Source organism: Aquarana catesbeiana, linkage group LG01 (genome assembly GCF_042186555.1).
Source record: "Aquarana catesbeiana isolate 2022-GZ linkage group LG01, ASM4218655v1, whole genome shotgun sequence".
Taxonomy (NCBI): domain Eukaryota; kingdom Metazoa; phylum Chordata; class Amphibia; order Anura; family Ranidae; genus Aquarana; species Aquarana catesbeiana.
Window position 1 is genome coordinate 793770728 of NC_133324.1, and position 23339 is coordinate 793794066.

Consider the following 23339-nt stretch of genomic DNA (forward strand, 5'->3'; position numbering starts at 1 on the left):
TTCGACTTTATTCCTAACATCCCTCCATGGCACTCTTCGTCTAATTACATTATATTTAAGCAACAGACGTTGTTTAAATATAATGCAATTAGACGGTGAATACTTTGTAAGGTTACCAAAAGCATAGTGGTGTAGCAGCAGCAAAAGGAATTGATCGCGGTAATGCATGTTATACACAGGAGGGCGACAGCTCGCTAAAAGTTTGTGTTCAGAGGATGTTGGGATGGAATGGAGACAATTGCCCGAAGTAAATATGGAGGCGGGGATGTCCCGGCGGGCAGTGCGGTGTGTCAGCTGACAATCGGTGTGAGGTGGAGGAGTAGAGCCCGGATGATAGGTGCTGTGTATGGGGGAGCTGTAGTGTGACAGGCCACACACTGGAGATATGTACAGAGGAGAGGACACTGCCGTCTGATCAGGTATTAGAGAAGAGCCATGATGTGCACACCCTTATCTGGCCCGGTGCAGTTCCAGGAACCATAAACAACACCATTCAATGCATCTGTGTATTTGTGTACCGACACTGGACTGTGTTTTATATAGAATAGATTGCAGGGTCAGCCATGATCTCACCTTGCTGTCCTCTCTTACACAGGGGGGAGGGATCAGTGGGAGCCAATCACACTCTGCTGCATACACATGTGCTGATAGAGGAGAGAGCAGACTGAGCAAAGACTTCCTATCAGCAGGCTAAGGGATGACCCCATTTAATTCCTTTAAATGATCATGCACACTAAAGCACGGCATTTTAGGCCTCTGTCCTACCTGCACCACAGCATGGGCTGTGCTGCCCTTTGACGGTCCTGCCCTTTGTGCGATAAACACGCCAAAGTAGCGCCTGCACCTCTTTTGTTTGCTGAGCCTTGCGCGTTAATGTTCTGTGCAAGCATAGTGTGTGTTTTTCGGGAGCGCATGCAGAAATGTGTGTCTCGGCGTGCATTCCCAGAATGCACAGGTGTGAATGGGATCTGAGCTTTTTTCACGCTTATGCCTACACAGGACAGCGCTCAACAAGTAGAATTCCATTTATTTATAATACACCTCTTCACGTTAGTACATTCTGTTGCCTGTAGCGTGTCACAGGAAGAAGTACAGGACATTATTTTTAGCAGATTTGTGTGTATTTAGCCCCATAGAATTCAGTGGACACCTGAGTATTAACAACACAAGTGTTTATCGCGTTTTAGGTGCCTGATAACTAGCTTCTTCATTCTCAGCCTGAAGCTAACAAAACACATGTTAAAGGACAAGTACAGCCAAAGCTCATTCATTCTGCACTCCTGGGACCCGTTTTCAGCAGACAGCGAACTAATGTCTGCTGTCGGACGACGTCACAGAGCCGGTCAAGGCTCAGGAAAGATCACTACAATATGCTCGGAATCTGCCCACATGCCTGGACTGGCACCCAGTTTGACCTCTCAGCCAGCGAGGCGGCCGCCCTCCACAGCCCAGCACTCCAGTGAGGGGGAGGGGGGGTCAGAGTAGAGAGCTGTGACTGACAGTCAGCAGCTCTCTACTCACAGAGCTGTGAGAACCAAGCAATTGTCTGTGTTTGATCACTCGGTTCTCAGTGTCAGAGCCGGCAGGGAACAGATGCAGCATAAGACTGATGCTGCATCCACCTAGGTAAGTATGATTCTACAAAAAAAAACGCATTCCCGTACTTCTCGTTTTAAACTGTTAAAAAAAATGCATGTATACGTGTGACAAATGCACAAAAGAACAATAGCAAATCAGATGAAATGTTGCCCTATTCCTTTTAATTAAATGTGTAAATCACCTATAAGCAATAATAAATCAACATACCAACATCATAGTGAATAATAAATCCAAACAACAAATATAAATTCTGAAAAAAAAAAGTCCAGTCGTCATGTGTCACATGGATTTATTATTCACTATGATGGTGGTGTGTGGATTTATTAATGGTGATTGATATATAACAAACCTGTTGTAGTTACCTTCTCTCTGCAATGGTTTTGCACAGAACAGCCCTAATCCTCCTCTGGGGTTCCCCTGTCTCCCCCCGACCGCCCTCATAGCAAGCAGCTTTTGCTATAGGGAAACTCATGTGGGATCCCAAGCTCCCCCTTGCTCTCTCCTCACAGGCTGTGATTGACAGCAGCGGGAGCCATTGGCTCCCGCTGCTGCCTCAATGTCTAGTGAGGAGAGAAAGCAAAAAAGAGCCTCGACGCTCAGGTACAGCGCTGGACTGAGGTGGGACTCAGATAAGTATAATGGAGGGGCTGCACACAGAAGGTTTTTTTAGCTTAATGCAGAGGATGCATTAAGGTAAAAAAACCTCCACCTTTAGTACCACTGGCTTCCACTGCTATCAGTCCTCCCTGTGAGGAGGAAGATAGCGGGGAGAGACAACGCTCTTGGGCACAGCACTGGATCAAGATCTGGCTCAGGCAAGTATTTATTCCTAATCTTTATTTTATATTTTTATTTTTTTACCTTCGTACAGAGAATGCATTGAGGTAAAAAAAACTTATGCCAGATTCACACATATGAGCCCTGTTTTGTGTGGGCAGAGCAGTCCATTCATTTGAATGGGCTGCCATGCTTCTTGAAACACAGGGAAAAGGTCCCTGCAGCATTTTAGCAATTGCAACCCGCACAGGAGAACGCAAGTGCTGTGCGATTTCCAGTGCGTAGGATGTGCCATTAGGATGAATGGCATCCAGCTTGTTTTTCTGTACAGGTGGTTGCGACTGCAGGAACAGTAGAGCTGCACGATTCTGGCCAAAATGAGAATCACGATTTTTTTGCTTAGAATGAAAAAAATCACGATTCTCTCACGATTCTCGCGACGTAAAATCTTTCACATTATACAAAAAAAAAATTGGGCTAACTTTACTGGTTAGTTTTTTTTTTTTTTTTTTTTTTTTTTAATTCATTAAAGTAATTTTTTTGAAAAAAAATTGCATTTGAAAGACCGCTGCGCAAATACAGTGTGACATAAAATGTTGCAACAACCACCATTTTATTCTCAAGGGTCTCTACTAAAAAATATATATATATGATGTTTGGGGGTTCTAAGTAATTTTCTAGCAAAAAAAATGATTTTAACTTGAGACCAACAAATGTCAGAAAAAGGTTTAGTGTCTAAGTGGTTAAACTTTCCTCACTTACACACAAAGTCTATTCCTTTGACAAATTGTTACAATGTTTCTACTTGGTTCCACTGCTAAAGAATGTTGTGATTCTTAACAGACTGCCCGTTTTTTTTTCTTCCTTTCTTTTGAAGGCTGTAGCTTCAGAAGAGCAGAGAGAATTCTTTGCATAGCAAGAATCGTGAATCATTTTGCCAAGATCGCAACAGGAAAAAATTGCGATAACGATTCTTGACGATTAATCGTGCAGCTCTAGGGAACAGGTGTGAACCCTCAATGGATGTGAACCTAGTCTTAGGCCAACAGCAAAATTGTACAGCATTATTGTCTATTGTACTTCTGGATTTTCCAATATTATTTTGAGCTCCACAGTGATATGTAATGTATGATGATAAATCCCAGAAAAGCGGAAGTGGACCTTAGGAGAGTGCGTGAAGTGCTTTAAATTGATTTTTTGCAGGAAAAACATTTCCCCAAATATGTTCTGTTCTAATAAATCGAATAAATGTACTTTTGTTATATGAACATTGCAGTCCAGGTTAACTGATGCATGAGCAAGAATAGATATACCTACCAGGTCCTATGAACGTGTATATTACTATATTAAAGTATAAAAAGATAAATCTTTTTGCATTATTAACATAATTGTACTTCTCCATTTAGTATTCGTAATTTATATTTGTTTTTCTTTATAAGGTTTGCACCATTGTTTTAAAAATGGGCCCCACGCAGTGGGATTTCCCGGTGGAGCTATGCTGTCGTCCAATGGCCTTCGTGACTCTCACTGGACTAGATGTAACATACAATGCCATCCATAGAGCGATATGGGATGCATTTTGCGCCAACAGAAGAGCAGACCGGGTGCCCATCTCATTTAAGGTCCTACCTGGAGATCATGAATATCCAAAATGTAGGACAAAGGTAAGCATAGTTTGTGATTTGACACCTACCTTCAATGCCTATGTATAAATAGTAAATGTATTCCTCTTTCTTCAGAGAACATCATATGAATGGTACATTCCTAAAGGCATTCTGAAGACTGGATGGATGAATAAACATCTGAACTTAGTGCCTGCTTTGGTTGTTGTGTTTTATGAGCTGGACTGGGATGAGGGCCAGTGGAAGGAGAAGCAGTCAGAATGTGCAACCAGGGTGGAAATTGTAAGGTACAGAACCCGGACTATTTCCATCTACAACCTTTTTGTGTCTATACTCTGAATGTGAAATATATTTGGTAATGGTACATTCCACTGAGAGTGACAATTTGACAGGGCCCACCTGCAGGCTTGCTGTGTGCGACTATTGACACATACAGCACTGCACACCCCGCCCCCATAGCATTTGATTGACAGCAGTAGGAGCCAATGTTGTCTGAGCCTGAGGGGGTTGGAGGATAGAGAACCAGCGTGCTGCAGATGGGCTCAGATAAGTATTTAGGAAGGGGGGGTGGAAGGTTTTTTTTACTTTAATGCAGGTAATACGCAGTAAAGAACCTTCTGACTTTAAAACCACTTTAAACCCTTTGTGACCAGAGCTCAATGAAGCCTACATGCCCAGGTCAAATTTAACAGTGTCCTTTTGTCTCCCCTCCTTTATTATAACTAGTGTTACACCGAAATTTTGATAGCCAAAAATGGTTTTCAGCGTAGTGTCTATAATGGCTGCTGGAACCGTCTGTGCTTATGTTGTGTTTTTCATGGGTCATGCGACTCAAAAAATGCATCACGAGTGTGTTCTTGCTGCATTTTCAATGGAGAGGTGCATTCTTTTCTTAACTGAACAAATATGCACCAAAAAATGAAATTCATATTCATTAAAATTCATGATATTATTTAAAAAGTCGAATATAATAATACAATTATTTAAAAAAAAAAAAAAAACCTATATTTTTTGAAAAACCGTCAATTTCATTTACAGTTTTGGCAAAGTGCATCCTGAATTTTTGATTTTCGTCACCAGAATTTTTCTTTTCGGTGCACCACTATTTATAACTACGGTATTTAAGAAGTGGATCGTGGGTGCAATGTCAGGCTCCTGTAGACAAGTGCTACTACATTCAGCCTATACCTCTGTACAGACTGTCGGGCTTGTAAATGAACTATGAAAGCTCTCATCAGCAGCTCATTGAGAACAAGCCACCTGCTGCCATGGCAGACAGGACTTGTAGTTTATTCATTCATAGATTGCTGTGAATGCATAATGTGGATGTGCGGGTGGAGCCCCTCACAGCTGCGCTGATTTTGAAATGTGACAGCGGGTGCAGGGAGAGGATCCACCGCTCGCAGTCACAGAGGAAGGTGGGATTAGGGGGCGTTGTTGAGGAGAACATGTGGTGGAGCACATTACACCCTAATAAGGGTGCAACTTGTAACATGTTCCAATAGGTGAACTTATCCTTTAAATCAGGGATATGCAATTAGCGGACATCCAGCTGTTGCAGAACTACACGTCCCATGAGGTATAGCGAGACCCTGACAGCCACAAGCATGATACTCAGAGGCAGAGGCATGGTGGGACTTGTAGTTTTGCAAAAGCTGGAGGTCCGCTAATTGCATATCCCTGCTTGATCAGTCAGTACCTGGTCACACAAAGTCCTGCCCACTGCTTTCTGAACTAACAGCACTACTTTTGTTGCTAAAATACTCCCGCTGTGAGCTGCAGTGTCTGGGAGGGGAACATGTAAGACACAAATGAAGGAGAAATTGGCTCATTTAAGGAAGAAACCGGAAGTATTTTGCCATCTTCAGGCTGCAGACTAAAGCAGGGTACATGCTACAGTTTTTTTTTTTTTTTTTTGTGCATTCCAGCGGGTTGTATTAAAAAAAAAAAAAAAAAAAAACCTGTCTGCTCCGGTCGGAGCCAGTGTACTAACCATGTAAGGTTAGTTCAGCGATCTCCCCCACTGAGCTGTTGTGTTCTGACAGGGGGACTGCCCCCACCAGAACACCTCGAACAGCGATCTCCGCCACTGGCTGAGAGTACTGATCAGGAGTCAGTCAGCTGCTGGTTCTCCAGCATGCACGTCCGACAGAGGCCGACCACACACGCAGAGTGTCGGCCCCCTTCTTCTTTTTTTTTTTTTTTTTTTTTTTTTAACCTGCAAATGTCTCCTGACATCCTGCCCATGTTTACGGGGGTAAAACTTTTTCCCAATTTTTTTTTAATGCAATTTAAGCCTCCAGCCTGCATGCATTCAATATCTTATAGGTGACAGAGATGACATTATAAAGAACCACTCTGGTGCTCAGTTGTTAATTTGCCCTTCACCTAGCACTATGGATGAATAATAGTAACACCCTTTTTCTTTTTTAGGCAAAGCTTGCAAGGAAGGAATACAAAGGTTGCTGTGGTTTTAATTCAGAAAAAAACACCATTACCACCAGGTGCCTCTTTGTGTTGTGTTTTGTATAACAATATTAGACTGAATAAATATTTCTATATATCACCTTCACCCTCTGGTGTAAGGACATGTACATTTCAGTAGGTATATACTTAACACTGATCCACTGATTCATACCTTGATCAACAACTGAATAAACTTCATTTTATTGAGTCTTAGTTTTCAATATTTCCTTACTCTGTAAAAGAGAACCTGGAAGATACAGATTTAAGTAAATTGTTAAAAACATAAAGAAGTGTCAAACATTCTATCCAGGATCTACACTTTCCCCTCAATTGTTTTTTTTTTTTTTTTTTTTTTATACAAATGGCGTTTTAGCCTTGATTTCCACATTCTATCCAAACAAAAAAATGTAACTTATTCCAGGTATTTATATAGCGCCTTCAAATTTACACAGTACTTTACCTATACAGTATATTGTACATTCACACCAGTCCCTGCCTTTATGGAGCTTACAATCTAAGGTCCTTAACAAACTAGGGCTAATTTAGATAGGACCCAATTAACCTACCAGCATGTCTTTGGAGTGTGGGAAGAAACCGGAGTACCCAGAGAAAGCCCACACAGGCACAGGGAGGATCATGCAAATTCCAGGCAAGTAGTGCTGTGGTTGGGAATCGAACTGATGACCCCAGTGCTGCTAGATGGAAGTGCTAATCACTTAGCCACTGTGCTACTTATTCTTTAAATGTGGTTCCCTTTTCCTATAAAAATCAGGAAACTTCTTCTGCACCCTAGCTAGAGTCTACTATTCTTTGTATGTGCATCTGTTTATTCTTATTTGTTGCTCTGTCTGTCATCCAGGTGAAGATCTGATCGCTTCAGAACGGGCTGCTGCTCTTTGCAATGCCTGTGATCTTTCGGGAAAATCTCTCTTTGTGCTCCCGCACACTGACCACTTGGTGGGCTACATTATTAGGTATGCAGTTGTTAGGTTCATGTCAGGTACGTAATAACAATATGAAAGAAACATGGAGCCAAACAGATCTCAAGTACCATGTTTTACCCCAAGGCTACTACAAAAAATGACTAATGTTTGATTGGCTGTTGCCCCTTATCTTCAAGTTCATTTCATTAACCCAAGTGTGCATATCTATTTTACATGGGTGTAATTGGGGTTACCACATTATTTTATCATTTAAATGCTGCCTACATTATTATTATCTCCCTCTAGGTTAGAAAATGCATTTTATGAGCATGCACAGACTTATTACTACACTGAAATCAGAAGGATAAAATCCCATAAGGAGTTCTTGAATAAAACCACTCATCAGGTACAGTGATGATACTAACATTGCAAAGTAAACAATGTATATAGTTGCTGATTTAGATAAAATTCTGTCATTTTTATATGTGTATCATATTTTATTTATTACTATACAAAGTCTCCTGACTTACCCTTATGATTTAGCTTGAGGAACCCATAGACCTGAAATTAGAGTTGGTCAGTTTAGCTATTTGCAGTTGAATTAGGTGATCTGATCATGTTTGTAGATCTAGGCTGACTTCTCCTGGGGGCACAATTGATCAGACAGGTTAGAAAACCTGTTCTAATTGCTATTCTTTACCTGGGAGATAAGCATTGTCAACAAAATCTGTCCTGGTTTTTCTATTCTTCTATTTGCTTCGTTGACACTTGGCTAAGAGGCATGTTTAAAGGGGTTGTAAAGGTTCATGTTTTTTCACCTTAATGCATCCTATGCATTAAGGTGAAAAGGCATCTTACGATCACTGGCCCCCCAGCCCCCCCGTTTTACTTACCTGAGCCCTGGAAATTCCCACGTCGCAAACGCGCTCTTCCTTTGCTCGCTCTTCTTGGCTCTTCATTGGATAGATTGATGGCAGCACAGCCATTGGCTCGCGCTGCTGTCAAATCAAATCCAATGACACAAGAGCCGGGGGGGTGGGGCCAAGTCCTGTAGTCGGTGGCTATGGATGCCGAATACAGGTCTCGGGAGTGCGCCCACAAGGTAACCCCCTTGGGAGAGCGCTTCCCAGAGGGGGTTATCAGAAGCGGGGAGGAGCCCAGACAGCCGCCGAGGGACCGCAGAAGATGAGGTTCAGGGCCACTGTGCGCAAAACGAGCTGCACAGTGGAGGTAAGTATAACATGTTTGTTATTTAAAAAAAAAAAATATTCGAACCTTTAGTGTCACTGTAAATAGCACCCTGCAGACAGTTTAGGTTGAGGAAAGTCATGTTTGTGCCTTCATGTCAACCCACAATTGTTGGCAGGCACCTAAAGCCAGCCATACATTTATCAAAAATTCAATCAGTGGTCTACTGATCGACTTTTGTACAACCAGATTGGTGGGGAAAAAAAGGCCACTCGATCAGCTCCGAAGACTATAGCCAGCAGCGCTGATCAGTGTACTCTGATGGCGGGGAAGTCTCCCAGCTGTCAGAACACAGTGGGATTGATTTAGTAAAACTGGAGAGTGCAAAATCTGGTGCAGCTCTGCATAGAAACCAATCAGCTTCCAGTTTTTCTTTTCCTGTTAAAGCTTTATTGAACAAGCTGAAGTTAGAGGTTGACTGGCTACCGTGCACAGCTGCACCAGATTTTGCACTCTCCGGTTTTAAATCAACTCCAATAGCTCAGCAGGAGTGATTCCTCCATCCACCTTGAATGTGAAGATGGGGGATTTGGGTCAGTTTTTTTTTTTGTTCAACTCACTTTTTGGACAAAAAAAAAAAAACTGTATTTATGCGCTTCTTTACCCTAGGTTCACACCTTAGCACTTTTGCGGCCCGTGTATGAATGAGCTGCTGTACCTGTGTTCCCGCCAAAAAAAAAAAAAAAGGTGCATGCACCTTTTCAAAAACAGGTTAATATATATTTTTTAAGTAACCAGGTCACATATGAGTATATATTTGATGTAGATTACATCTTGGACTTGCTTTATTCTATTTTATTATTTTTGTTTTCTCCCTTTCCTAATTTAAATTTAATTTATAAGTTTATATGTATGCAACTATCTAGCTAACTTGATGTCCAGTCCGTGTCTGCAGTTTGAATCCATTTGAGGTAGGCTGGTCCAGGATATCAAGTGTTATATGTAATGTATATATAAGTATGCAACAACATTTCTGAATTTAATGTTACTATGCTTGTTATTAATGACTAAAGTAAATGACAATTTTGTTTTGTTACCTAATAATTTTCAATAAAAATGTATTGGTTTAAAACAAAACAAAAAAAAGTGTCTTTTTGACTATGCAATTTCCCCGCAGTTCCCACTCCTGCAAATTCGCTCCCTTTTTACATGCGTGGGGGTACCATTTAGTATGGCAACCCCGCGCGTCTCCTAAGAGCAGCACATTTTCATTTTGGGTAGTTTGTGGGTCAGAGAATTGCTGTGATATCCGCATCCACACACATAGGTGTTTACCTAGCGTTAGAGTGTTACCTATTGGATTAAGCTGATGAAATTGGGTCGGCCTAGCAGGGACTGGCCAAATTTCAGTCGTGTGGGCTCCCCTGTGTTTTTTAATCAACTTCTGTCTAAGGAACATGTTGAAAATTTTCCACTGATCAGTGGCTGCTGCTGCTGATTAGTGTATTCTGAGAGTGGTGGGTAAATATCCCAGCGGGGAAGATTCCTCCTTCCACCTTGTTTGGGTGGATGGAGGAATCTGTTCGTTTGTTTTTCATTTGGCCTGCTAGCTGAACGAAAAAAACAAACAAGCCAGCATAAGCCTTTGTTCACATTTGTGCAGCTGCAGCACAATGTGTTTTTTGGTGCATTTACTGTATATGCATTTCACACGCGCTTTTGGCGCATTTACATTGAAGTCTATGGGGCCAAAATTGCGCTAGTGTGAATGGGGGCTTAGAGACCAGTGGCCCTCTGATGTACAGTGCTAACATTTTAAAGAGTGAAAAATGACAGTTGTTATAGTGTCCAGTGTCCTTATTAATGTGTACTTTTGAAACTTTACAGTCTTTTGTTTTCTGTGTTTTATAGCTCCTGTTTGTAAGGCATCAGTTTAAGATTGCTTTCTTCAGTGAACTGAAACAGGATACGCAGAATGCCTTGAAGTGAGTAATGCACTTTATTATATACAATATTATAGGGTTATCATAGGATGCAAAGTTGTTAATGCCAGGTGGTTTGTTATTTAGGACATGAGAAAGATATGGTATACGTTGGTTTGAGGTGTCCAGATTCCAGGGCCTACAAGCACACATGGGTTGAGTATTAAACAGAACAGAACCCGGCCGACATTCAGTAAGTGTGTACAGCAGCCTGTCCGTCAGAAGCCGCCTTCTGTCGAACGAGCATGCTGCAAAACCAGCATCTGAGCAGCACTTGCAGCCAGTGGCTGTGAGCGCTGATCAGTGTGTTCAACAGCTCAACGGGAAGATCGCTGCACAAACATCGCTTAGTACGGTGACCTCTCAGTTTTTTTTTTCATTCAGCCCGCTGGGTTGAATGAAAAAATACTTCAAGCTTCTTCTAGCTTAAATACTTCTTTTTCTAGCTTAAGTTTATAGCAGTGACTACAAACAAGTAACAAAGGTATGTCCTCCTCCACCCCAACACCTAAAAGTAAACAAAAATGTAATCTAACGCCTCATTTAACCCTTCACAGTTAACCTCCCCCTTTAACCAAGCCATGAAAATTATTCCATAACAATTAACCTTAAAGGGGTTGTAAACCCTCGTGTTTTTTCACCTTTATGCATCCTATGCGTTAAGGTAAAAAAAAATTTTGACAGTGACCGGCCCCCCAGCCCCCCCGTTTTACTCACCTGAGCCTGTTTGTTCCCTCGGCAGAGAGGCTCTCGCCTTCTCTGTCCGGGGTTCTTTGCTCTTGATTGATAGCAGCGCAGCCATTGGCTCCCGCTGCTCTCCATCAAATCCAATGACACTGGTGCCGGGGAGCGCTTCTTCTAGGGGGTTATACAATGTGGGGAGGAGCTGATAGCGCCGCTGGGGGACCCCAGAAGAGAATGATGGGGGCCACTCTGGGCAAAACTAACTGCACGGTGGAGGTAAGTATGACATGTTTGTTATTTAAAAAAAAAAAACAAGCCTTTACAATCACTTTGATTCTAAGGCTGCATTCACTCTTCTGCCCGTGATTCTAAGCACTGATTTGCTGCAAATTGGCTCACAATTTGAAAGCGCTGATGTGTTAATGGCAAATCGCGGGGCTCGCATTTGAGATGCCATTCATTTGAATGACACCTCAGATGGCGGCGTGGGTCTGTTGCGATTGTCACGTGATAAATCGCAGCAACACGCATCACGGGAAGCATGTTGCCCAAAAGTAGCTCCTGAACTTCTTTTTTTTTTTTTGGCAACATGCTTCCCGCAATGTGTATTGCTGCGATTGCAGCGTGACTTATCGCGCGACAATTGCAGCAGACCACGCTGCGATTTGAGGTGTCCTTCAAATGAATGGCATGTCAAATGCAAGTCCCACAATTTTCCATTCACACATCAGTGCTTTCAAATCGCGGGCAGATTTGCGGCAAACGTTGAAGTGTAAATGCAGCCTGATAAGTAATTATTAGCTAACGCGTAACCCCAAACTCTAGGGCCTGGTTCCCACCAGTGTGCTGCAATTGGGTGTTTGTGTGTTCTACACGTGGTTTTAGGTGCGATCTCATTGACTTCTGTTACCCCATGCTTTTTCATGAAGGTGAATCAAAGTCCTGCATGCTGCATCTTTAATGCATGGTCTAATAGAAGCCAATAGGATCACACCTAAAGCCACATGTAAAACGTGCATTCAGTTGTGCTGCACCCAAACCTTAGTGCGCCAATATGAACACGGCATAACACCCGGTGCTGCATCAGAAGAGGAAAGGTAGAAAGTTAAAAGCTTCTCATGTCTGAATGGGACCCAGACATTTTTTAATTTTCAAAGTAAGTGTGTGTGTGTGGTGTGTTTGTTTTTTTTTTTTTTTTTTTTTTTTCCTTTTCTTTTTGGTTAGTCCTAGTGATTTAGCTTGTCATTTGTTTTTTACTAAAATGCTTCCTTACACCTGCAGCCTACCTACTTTGTCACAGTATGCTCTTCCTAGGTCCCACTGCCCACCCATCTTACAGAAATCCCATAGTCCTGCCCCATACTGCCGTCGGTATGACATGATGGCTAACCAGGGGCGACAGCAGGACATTTTTCAAACTAGTAGCTGTAGTGTCAGTGATAGGACTATCGGAGCTGGGAATAGGGCTTGCTTATTTAGAAGACATTTCAAGCAATGAAAAATATTTCTGAAAGAAAACATAAGCTTCATTGAGAATAATTAGTAGTATAATGTAATTGGCATGCGCCAAATTAATTTCTCACGTTTTATTCTCTTCAAATGATATGTCATTTGCTTATTTTAGGAATTACCGGACAGCCTATAACCTTGTACATGAACTGAGGGCTCATGAAACAAACATGTTGGAGATTAAAACTATGGCTGGCTTCATAAACTATAAGGTGAGATAACACCTTATGAATACCAAGCACAGTTCAGATTTTAGGTAGTATTTTATTCATTTAACACTCGGTTATGTCTATTTTTTAATTTGAAATAATTTTTTTTTGCAGATCTGCCGCCTGTGTTTTCAGCACAACACCCCTCTAGATGCCATTGCTCAGTTCAGAAAGCACATTGATTTGTGCAAGAAGAAGATAGGCAGTGCTGAGCTGTCCTTTGAGCATGCTGCCTGGATGTCTAAACAGTATGAAAACTCGTCACACTATGGGTGGGCGTTGGGGGAGTTCAATAAAGCAAAAACAGGTTTAAAATGGTATAGCTCCCTTAAAGGATAAGTTCAGGGTGTAGCATGTAATCCATATTCAAGATGTAACATGTTACAAATGTACTGGCCCCCACATCCCCCTTCCCTGATCCCCCGTTTTGGCAGCATCATTCATTCACAATGTTCTGTGAATGAATGGACTACAACTACCGACAGACTTTGCAGCTGTCGTCTTGTAGTTTTCAATGAGTTCATTGATTCTTCCTGTCAGTGTGAAACTGCCTGCCTGTACCATGTACAGGCAGACAACTTGCACTGACGGTCTGCAGGAGACCTGCATTGCATCAGCAATCTGCTGATCACTTGTGCAATGCTTTCCAGGTTCCTAAAAAAAAAAAAAAAAAAAAAAAATAATGCACATTTTGTTTTTTGTTTTGTGTGTTTTTTTTTTTTTTTTTTTTTTTTTTTTTTTTTTTACCTGCAAAAAAATGTGCATTTATTTTATTTTTTTAAAGGTGAATTCTTTTTGCAGTTCTAAAGGAAGTATCAATCTTCTATATCAGTAGATGGAGTCACAGGTAGACTGTCCTTGAACTGGCATAAAGCATGGTCACACAGCTATTAAGTGCCTTTTGGACACAAGCAGTTTCTTGGCATGTAGTAGAAGCTTGTGATTGGTCCTGAGAAGTCACAGGGTCTTGCCATCAGAGCAGCAGTTAATTGAAATTACACTGAGATAGCAGAAGCTGACATAACGGTACATGTTACAGTAAGTAACTTTTTTACATTCAAGCAGTATTGTTAATGGGATTTTAATTTTCTATTATTGACTCCCTGGAGTGAGGCCTAGCATCAGATTTATTTTTTCTGAATGCTTTACATTTATTGTAATATTTTATTTTGTCTAGGACAGATAAACTTGCAATCCCGATGCAATAACTTTTTCATCATGATGGCCTAGAAATAAAACAGTTATATACAATTATAAGTCTAGCTTGCTCATGTATTTCTTGCCTCTCAAAAAGGGGCCCTGAACATCAAAAACTTCCACCATCTAGCTGCCCATAATAAAGGAACTTGCACTTTGGTTCTGACTGTTTATTTCTTTCTTTTTAACAATAAAGATTCCAGGCTTTTGGGGACTTGTTTGATGAAGCTATTAAGTTGGGGCTGAATGCCATTCAGACCCAGAATCCCGGCTTCTACTACCAACAGGCCGCATATTATGCACAGGAGCGCAAGCATCAAGCTGCTCTTCTTTGTAATCACAGTGTAAGTTGGCTTCCAGTTCCAGCATGCTAGAGCTGTTTGTTACAGTAGTAAGACTGTGTCAGTGATGTTAATGCCCAGCATGTTTTAGTCTTATCATTAATTTGTTTTCAAATAAAACTGCTGAAGTTTCAAACCCATTTGATCATTCAAGTGTGTATGTATGTTTTTATGTGTAAGATTTTTCCTATTTATGACCCAGTGACAAATGAGAATTTTCATATTTTTTTATCAGGTAGATATAGATACTAGATCTCCCCAATGGGGACAACAAGAAAAACCTGATCTTTCCTCACTCTATGCATAACGAAAAAAAAAATTGGTAAAGCCTAACTCCATCTTTCCTTTTTACTTTAAAGGATAAGTTCACCTTTTGTAAAGGTTCAGGGTGAGACATGTAGCATGTTACAGATGCACTGGCCTTCGCTCCCCCCGATCCCCTAATCTGACGGCTATCAGGAGATCTTTTCACCCCCCCCAGTAGCTGTCACACTGCAACAAACACACAGTTTCTCCATTCACGTTGCTCTGTGAATGGAAAAACGACCAGGTCCGACAGCCTTTGCGGCTATAGGTTTGTAGTTATCAATTAACTACCATGGTGCTGTGGAGCACCAAGGTAGTTCATTCTCTCTTCCGGTAAATTGTATCTGCTTGCCCATACCTCCTGTACGGGCAAGCAGATACACTGGCAGATCAGCTACATGGCACCAGTGATTGCTTTTACAGGCTCCAAAAAAAAAAAAAAAATTCACTTTTTTTTTTACCTGCAAAAAAATGTGCATTTATTATTTTTTTTCTAAAAAGTGAACTTATCCTTTACAGTGCCTTGAAAAAGTATTTTTTCATTCTTATTAATTTTTAATAAGTAATTTTCCACATTTTGTCATGTTACAACCAAAAACGTAAATGTTTTAATTGGGATTTTATTTGACAACCATTTATCATTTTCTTTCCACTTCACAATTATATGCCACTTTGTATCTGGCATCAGCTACATACAGAATGTACCACTGTGTGTCGGCAGTGGTAAAGGGATTTCTGTCTGCTGCGAGAACAAAACAAAGTCTGGCTGAGTGCTGCTGAGCCATTTACAGGTAGCCTTGTATTTTTATCAATGAATACATGGCTTGCTATGAGTGACTAGTGGAGATAGTGACATTATCTGTCCACCATTTAGCCAATGAGCTTTTGAATTTGTTGATAAAAATACAAGGCTTCTTGTGAAGAAGCTTCTAGCTGATTCTACATACAGTTTATGCAGCACTGACAGCGGCCACAGCAATTAATAAAGGAAATGTTTTGTTTTGGCTAGCTTTTGAGCTTAGAGTGAAAGAAAAGATGGAATTAGATGGTTTACTTCCAATACTCAGTGTTAATAGACCCCCTCTAGGTTTTCAGGAGCTCTCATAGGCACTGAGAGTTTATAACACCATTCTGGCTTTTGAATGATACATGAGATGTTTGAGTTAATTTTTTCTTCGTCCTCAATTGTGTGATGCAGCAGTCGGTCTCTCCACAGACTAAAACAGTTCAGTTTGAAAGAGATGTTCAACAATGTACTGCAAACCTCTTCATAAATCATTATACATCTTATAATTAGACTTGTTATGTGAACCCATTTTCAGTTTGTCTGATTAAACTGATAAACCTACCACTTTTATTTAAGTTTACGATATTCTACTTTTTCTAGCCCTCTGTGGTTTATCCTAACCCAGACCCTCTGGAGACGCCTAATGGAGCTCTGGATTTCTATGGACAGAGGGCATGGAGGCAAGGAATACTAAGTAAGTAACTTGTTAGTCATTTACTGTTGGGTTAAAGTATAATTAAAGGGAAAACTTTATTTTTATTTTGGATAGAGTGGGAGGGTTAAAAACACCTGTCAGGGAACGGCGAGGTGAATGGACGCACTGCAGAGGAGCTCTGCTTAGCCCTCTGCAATCTACTGCCATCCGGCCCACACAAGCACCAGAATCTGCCCCAAAACCCACCTAATAGTCACTGGGCACTAGAGGAGTCCTCCCTGGGGACATCTGAGTGGATAGGCCGGCGGATTGTCTTGTTTTTAGGCTGCGGCCGGCCTCACACCACAGACGCCAGCTGCCATCTTGCGGCCTACGAGATACACAGAATCCCCGGTCTCGAGTGCCGTGATCGGCGGCGTGGAGGGCGATCGCCGGGCCTGGGGCCAGGAACGCTGTATCCGGAGCGGACCGGACTGTGAGGGGGCACCAGACAAGGCAATAAAAACAGGCCCTGGACACTTGCGGCCTACGGCAGGCCCGAGGCCTGTGAGGCCTCCAGCATCACCGCATTTCGGCGCCGCGACCGGAGGTAAGGGGGGCATATAATTCACCTCCACATATAGTGGCCACCCCCTGGACATATCTGCCAAGGTCATAGCCAGCTCGGACCCCTCACTGACCCCAGTAACTCTAGAGACTTCCAGTGACGGCCGCCATCTTACCATCCTGCGGCCTAGCATATAAGAAGGGCCCGCACCCTCAGAAACTGTGCCCTAGCTTGATGGTGCTCTACCCCTTGAACCCATACGTTGTTCCAGCCTTGCGCCCATGCTAATAGGGTGACACCACTGCTCCAGCAGGCCTGCCTTTCCTCCCCAGTCCTCCTCATCCCCGTGGAGGATAGGTTTTGATGAAGAGAGACTGACTATGGATGGCTGACGACCCGCACCTCTGAGTCCCGTGCTATCCCAGCTACAGGCTATCTTCATAGCATAGCACACCCACATAATACATGGTGGCAGCTAGCTCACACTCTACGGAGCCTACTGACCCTCAACAAGGCACCATACAGAGGTATCTACTTAGAACGGCGCCGATTGTTCCCCGAACTCCGAAAGACAAGATGGCGCCTGGCTGAAACCCAGGGAAGACCATGCCTCCCACCTGCACTCCAGCAGCAGCTCACACGGCAGAGGACAATAATGAGAGACTTCAGAATTCTAAGGGAGAGCCATCAGCCTCCTCCGCGAGGCCAGTCTCATCGCCCGACACAGGCACTGGGGAATCCCAGTCTGTTACGCATCCCCTATCAGGAGATAGATAGAACGGAAGCTGCTGCCCTCCTCTCTGCCTTCAGAATGGATTTCGAATCCTGGGCAAGCAAAATAGAAGATTCCCTCCAAGTGGAGCTGAACGCTCTGAGTCAACAAGTCACAGCTAACGAGGAAGCAGTATTGGTCTTAACCACTGCTCAGGATGACCACGAGGCACGTATAACAGCTCTTGAATCCTCATCCACGACGCACCTACGGCGCCTACGCCACCAGGAACTCCGCATAGAAGACAGCGAAAATCGCAGTCGCAGAAATAACATTAGACTGCAAGGCATACCGGAGGCAACATCTGGAGCAGAATTGAAACCCACTGTCATAACTATCCTCAATAAAGCACTGGGAAGAGAGGCAACATCACCAATTAAACTGGATCGTGTTCACAGGGTAGGAGGGCCAGGGGGGGCCCGAGATGGTCGCCCCCGCGATGTTCTATGTCGGGTCCACTATTACACTTTAAAAGAAGAGATCATGCGAAAAGCATGGAACTTGGGTCCTGTTGACTTCTTTGGTGCCCCTATTCACCTGTATCCTGACTTATCTCGCAATGCGTTGTATATGCGCAGAGTGGTGCGCCCTCTACTTGACCTTATACGGCAAGCTGGAGCTACCTATACATGGGGTCACCCCTTCAGCATCAAGGTGACACGGGGCGGCAGCAGGTTTACGCTCTCTGATCCAGACCAACTGCCCGACTTTTTCCTCTTTATTGAACAAGATCCGGTAGAAGTCTTGAACTGGTTAGACCCTCCAGAAGATAGATTAGGACAGGTGGGACTTGGTCCACTTCCACAGCGCCGCAGACGTCCTAGGTCTAGATCAGTTTCTTCCGCCCAGGGATAAGAAGACCTACTTCCCCAGAAGATTAACTCAACAGCTAGGTAGAGACTGATGGCTTGTTTTGTCTCCACTGGCTCTTTCCCTGCTCTTTGCCAATTCATTATTTGGCTGGGGTTCGGGTGAGAACATAGATTGAAGTCACTCTTACGCCTCTCACTATGAAGAGCGTCAGGTAATGCGAATGTATACCAATGCTATGTTTTTGTGTTTCTCTTTTTTCCTTTTTCTCTGTTGTTTTTCTAAAGTTGTTTTGCATTGTCTCAGATTGATCCCGCTCACCCTTCCATGATATATGCAGTGGGGATGTGTGGCGGGGGTGGGGGATACCTTTCTGGGGGGGGGTCTGGCACCCGGTTTTACTCAGTCTCCGCTGCAGAGAATACAGGTCTAAGGGGCGCTACACATGGAGCGGAGGATTGCCCCCACGGGGGGGTCCCCCACTCTCCCTACTCTCCATATACCCACATTGTTTTGGCGCAGTAACTTTCTTTATATACATGAGACAATGTAATAGTTTTATATATACCTCAGGGTTAACTATTTTTAAATCCAATGCACACACTTGGTTGATTGTTATCATTTGTTGTTGTTAAGCTGCCTTATGCCCCACACGCGTTTTAAATATCAAGTGTGCCATACATACTACTTACATGCCTGGTATGCTGTCGGGATCACGGCTCAGACCCATTCATCTCGACTTTTCCCCCGCAATAGGACAGGCACGGTTTGGGCCTAAAACGTGAATTTTCACGCAGTGTTCTGCGTTAGCAAACACATTAGCTTTCCAGACACATCTTTTTAGGTGTCTTTTCATTTATATCTTATTTCTTCCATTACTCTCACGCTCCTTCTATTTTTTTTTTTAATATTTTCTCCCCTTTACAGCTTTTGGCACTCCAGCATGGCTCACATGGTGACTTTGCGCCCACACCTGAAACTTTGTTCGTATAATGTAAACGGACTTAACGTAGCGTCGAAACGTGGGCAAATTCTATATCAGATGCACAAAAGACAGGTCAGCATACTTTTGCTGCAGGAGACCCACTTCCATTCTGACTCCACCCCTTCCTGCTCCAATAGATATTTTAATAGATGGATTCACAGTACCAACCCGACTCAAAAATCTAAAGGAGTATCTATTGCGTTTCATAAAATACTCCCTATTGAGCTGCTCGATCATGTGGCGGATCCCCAGGGCAGGTATGTCTTTGTGAAAATCTCCTTATGGGGGACTAAATTTACAATAGCTAACGTACACTTGCCTAACACACACCAAGTCCCATCAGCCTTGCAATACCTAAAGATTTTGGCAGGTTTCACAGAGGGCAAGCTCATACTCGGAGGGGACTTCAATACTCCCCTGGATCCACTTTTGGATTCATCGACATCTCGTTCCTCTATATACTTTCCAAAAATACGGGCCCTAAAACGTGCCATCTATAATATGCATCTCATTGACGTATGGCCAATACTGTATCCGGACTCGCGAAACTACACACACTTCTCCAACGTTCACCAATCATACAGTTTAGATTATTTTTTTAGTCGAGCACGGCTGCTTAGATTGGTCCCCCAACTGTGAAATAGACCCTATGGTTTGGTCCGACCACTCACCTATATTCCTGACGCTTGCAATCCCCTCTACTCCAATAAAAGAATGGACATGGAGGTTAAATGACTCTCTTGACTGAACCAGGGTTTGATACACAGATAGCGGAGACGATATCAAACTTTTTCACAGACCACACATCTGATGACACCTCACCAACTATTAAATGGGAAGCATTAAAGGCGGTACTACGGGGTAGGTTTATTCAAATGGGTGCCCGCATGAAAAAAGAACGCTCAGCCGCGATAGCTACGGCAGTACACAAGCTTAGGACACTAGAAACTACTCATAAACGCTCCCCGACGGTGGAAGTGCTTGCGGAGGTTCCTTCCGCTCGCACTCAGCTTAGAGAGTTATATGAGGCATCAGCCCGCACGTTTACGAACAAACTAGCCTTTCATCAATACAAATTTCGAGATAAATGTGGTAGATCCCTGGCTCGCACCCTTCACACCAAACAACCTAACACCTTTATACCCCATATACGGGACAGTTCTGGGAAAACTGTCTCATCACCTTCTGAGATGGGACGGGTGTTCCGGGACTTTTATCAATCCCTATATAATATACCTACAGCGAGCTCCATTGAACCTCCCTTTACCACAGCGGAAACACAAGCCTTATACATCGAACAAACTGCACTACCCACTCTAGATAGCGAAACGATAGAGGACCTTGAGGCCCCGATTTCGGAGGACGAGGTTGCCCACGCCATTGCCTCTACCCCATCTGGTAAAAGCCCGGGTCCCGATGGCTTTACTCCAAAATTCTACAAACAATTTGCTCCCCTTCTTACTCCCTTCCTAACAAAAGTATTTAACTCCATCTCTGAACGATCAGTGTTCCCGCCACAAACCTTAGAGGCACATATCACCCTCATCCCCAAACCAGACAAAGACCTGACTGTTTGTGCTAATTACTGACCTATTTCGCTAATAGGAGTAGATCTAAAGGTGTACGCGAAAATATTAGCTAATAGGTTGCAACCATTGTTACCCCATTTAATACACCTAGACCAGGTTGGCTTTGTGAGTGGAAGAGAGGCGCGCGACAACACCCTAAAAACACTCCTCATTGCGGATTATGCTCGGGCCCACAATATCCCATTGTGCCTTCTCACAGTCGATGCGGAAAAGGCCTTCAACCGCGTCGACTGGCAATTTCTCCGCTTATCACAACAACTAGGTCTAGGCCAAAACATGGTCTCCAGAATAATGTCCCTCTACACATCTCCTTCCGCTAGGATTAGACTAAACGGCTCCCTATCTCCCAAATTTACTATACACAATGGAACGCGGCAGGGATGCCCCTTGTCCCCCATTCTATATGTGATTGTCATGGAACACCTAGCCATTGCCCTTAGAAACAATCCGGCCATACATGGTGTTAGTATAGGCCCACTACACACTAAAATTGCCCTATTTGCTGATGACCTACTCATATTTGTAACCCAACCACAAGTTTCCCTACCCTCCATTATGCAGGAGTTTCGGAGGTATGGAGATGTTAGTAACTTTAAAGTTAATCTGAATAAATCAGAAATCCTCAACATTTCACTCTCAGCAGCGGCTCTCCAACAGCTCACGACTTCCTTCCCTTTTAAGACAAGCTCCACATCTATCCGCTATCTAGGAATCCATATTCCAACAGTTGCATCTCAACTATTCTCCAGCAACTTCACCCCTTTACTTACTAGAACTCAAGCGGATCTGACCACATATGCCTCTAAACAGCTCTCCTGGTTGGGTAGGGTGAATGTTTTGAAGATGGATGTTCTTCCTCGATTCCTATACCTTTTTCAGAACATTCCTATCCATATCCCCACCTCGTTCTTTAAAAGGCTCCGTCAGATCTTTTCTAAATTCATATGGCAGGGATGTCGCCCCAGGATAAAACATGACACAATGATTCTCCCGAAGGTCAGGGGGGGGTGCGGGGGTCCCAGATGCCTCTATATACCATAAGGCAGCGGTACTCGTGCCTATAGTGGATTGGTTCCACCACTCTTCCTCCAAACTTTGGGTTCAATTAGAGAAATATCTTAATGAGGTTGATCTTTGCGCCCTGCCGTGGACCCCTACAGCTCGGCGTGGGGACAGCATACTTTCTACTGCTCTTACTCGTCAAACTCTCCAGATTTGGGACCGCATAATCTCAGCGAGTAAATTGTCTAAAATCCAGGGCCCAATGACCCCTCTCTTTGGGACTCCGGCCTTCCCCCCCCCCAGCAAATAAGTTGAGATTTGGACCCTGGAGTAGGGCTAGCCATAGACGTTTAGCACAGGTCTTACGCGCTGACCCATCTTTGAGAACGGACATAGCCTTTCGGACGTACTTAGGGCCCTCAACAACGTGGTTACAAAGGGGTCAAATGTCATACATACGTACTTTCTCCTCCATCTCAGAGATACTGGCCAACCCATCAGACTTCGACGAGCTGCTTTTACAACCGGACCCGCCAATACATGTAGTATCACTGTTGTATTCCCTACTACTGAACGAATACGCCCCTGACCTTCCAACATATACACAGAAATGGGAAACGGAGCTACAACACTCCTTCTCCCCCACTGATTGGCAAAAAAGCTTTATCCTAACGCATAGGATTTCCCTGGCAACTAAGAACCAAGAAAAAGGATTTAAATTATTAACGAGGTGGTATAGATGCCCAGTGGATATTAAACGGTTTGACCCCTCTCTGACAGATGTGTGTTGGAGATGCCTGTCCTCTAGCGGGACAATGCTTCACACCTGATGGGCTTGCCCTTCAATCTGGAAACTATGGCAAAAGGTCTTTGATCTTTACAGCAGGCTGATGGCGACATCAATCAAACCCACACCAGAGATGGCCCTATTATCTATACTCCCGGGCTCCCTCAAGTCGATCAAAAAAGATGTACTGCGCCACTTTCTGGCAGCAGTTAGAACAGTGATCCCCCGACATTGGAAAATGACAGATGTGCCTTCCTTGGAAGAATGGGCTGTTGAAGTGGACCAGATAAGAGACCTGGAGTGTCTGTTGGTGCAGGAAGCGGGGAAGGAGGAGCAATTTTCCGCCACCTGGGCCTCGTGGTCAATGTTTCGCTATTCTGATGAATTCTCCTTATGGGTCAGAGATACCCCACCCTTACCTGCCGATTAGCCGTGCTGGAGTGCCTAGTGCCTCAGGTACCATCTTCTACTTCTATTCACGATCTTATTTCTGATTTTTTCTGTTTCCCCTTTGTTAAGTACTGAACCAATCACTCACACATATAATTAAAGATCATATCCTCGGAATAGTTAAATGATTTGATTATCTACAATAGGTGAAT

General features: G+C 43.3%; 1 protein-coding gene across 1 annotated transcript in view; it reads left to right on the plus strand.

Annotated features, from left to right (window-relative positions):
• The first annotated feature begins 242 nt into the window (after nt 1-242).
• TRAPPC11 (trafficking protein particle complex subunit 11) overlaps nt 243-23339 on the plus strand; it is a 102798-nt gene continuing 79701 nt past the window's right edge. Inside the window, exons 1-11 of the mRNA XM_073607031.1 lie at nt 243-419; nt 3816-4040; nt 4116-4285; nt 6432-6502; nt 7324-7438; nt 7694-7793; nt 10487-10560; nt 12866-12962; nt 13074-13207; nt 14353-14500; nt 16191-16284. Of these exons, the coding sequence (XP_073463132.1) occupies nt 3837-4040; nt 4116-4285; nt 6432-6502; nt 7324-7438; nt 7694-7793; nt 10487-10560; nt 12866-12962; nt 13074-13207; nt 14353-14500; nt 16191-16284 (1207 nt within the window). The 5' untranslated portion in view covers nt 243-419; nt 3816-3836. The remainder of the gene's footprint in view (nt 420-3815; nt 4041-4115; nt 4286-6431; nt 6503-7323; nt 7439-7693; nt 7794-10486; nt 10561-12865; nt 12963-13073; nt 13208-14352; nt 14501-16190; nt 16285-23339) is intronic.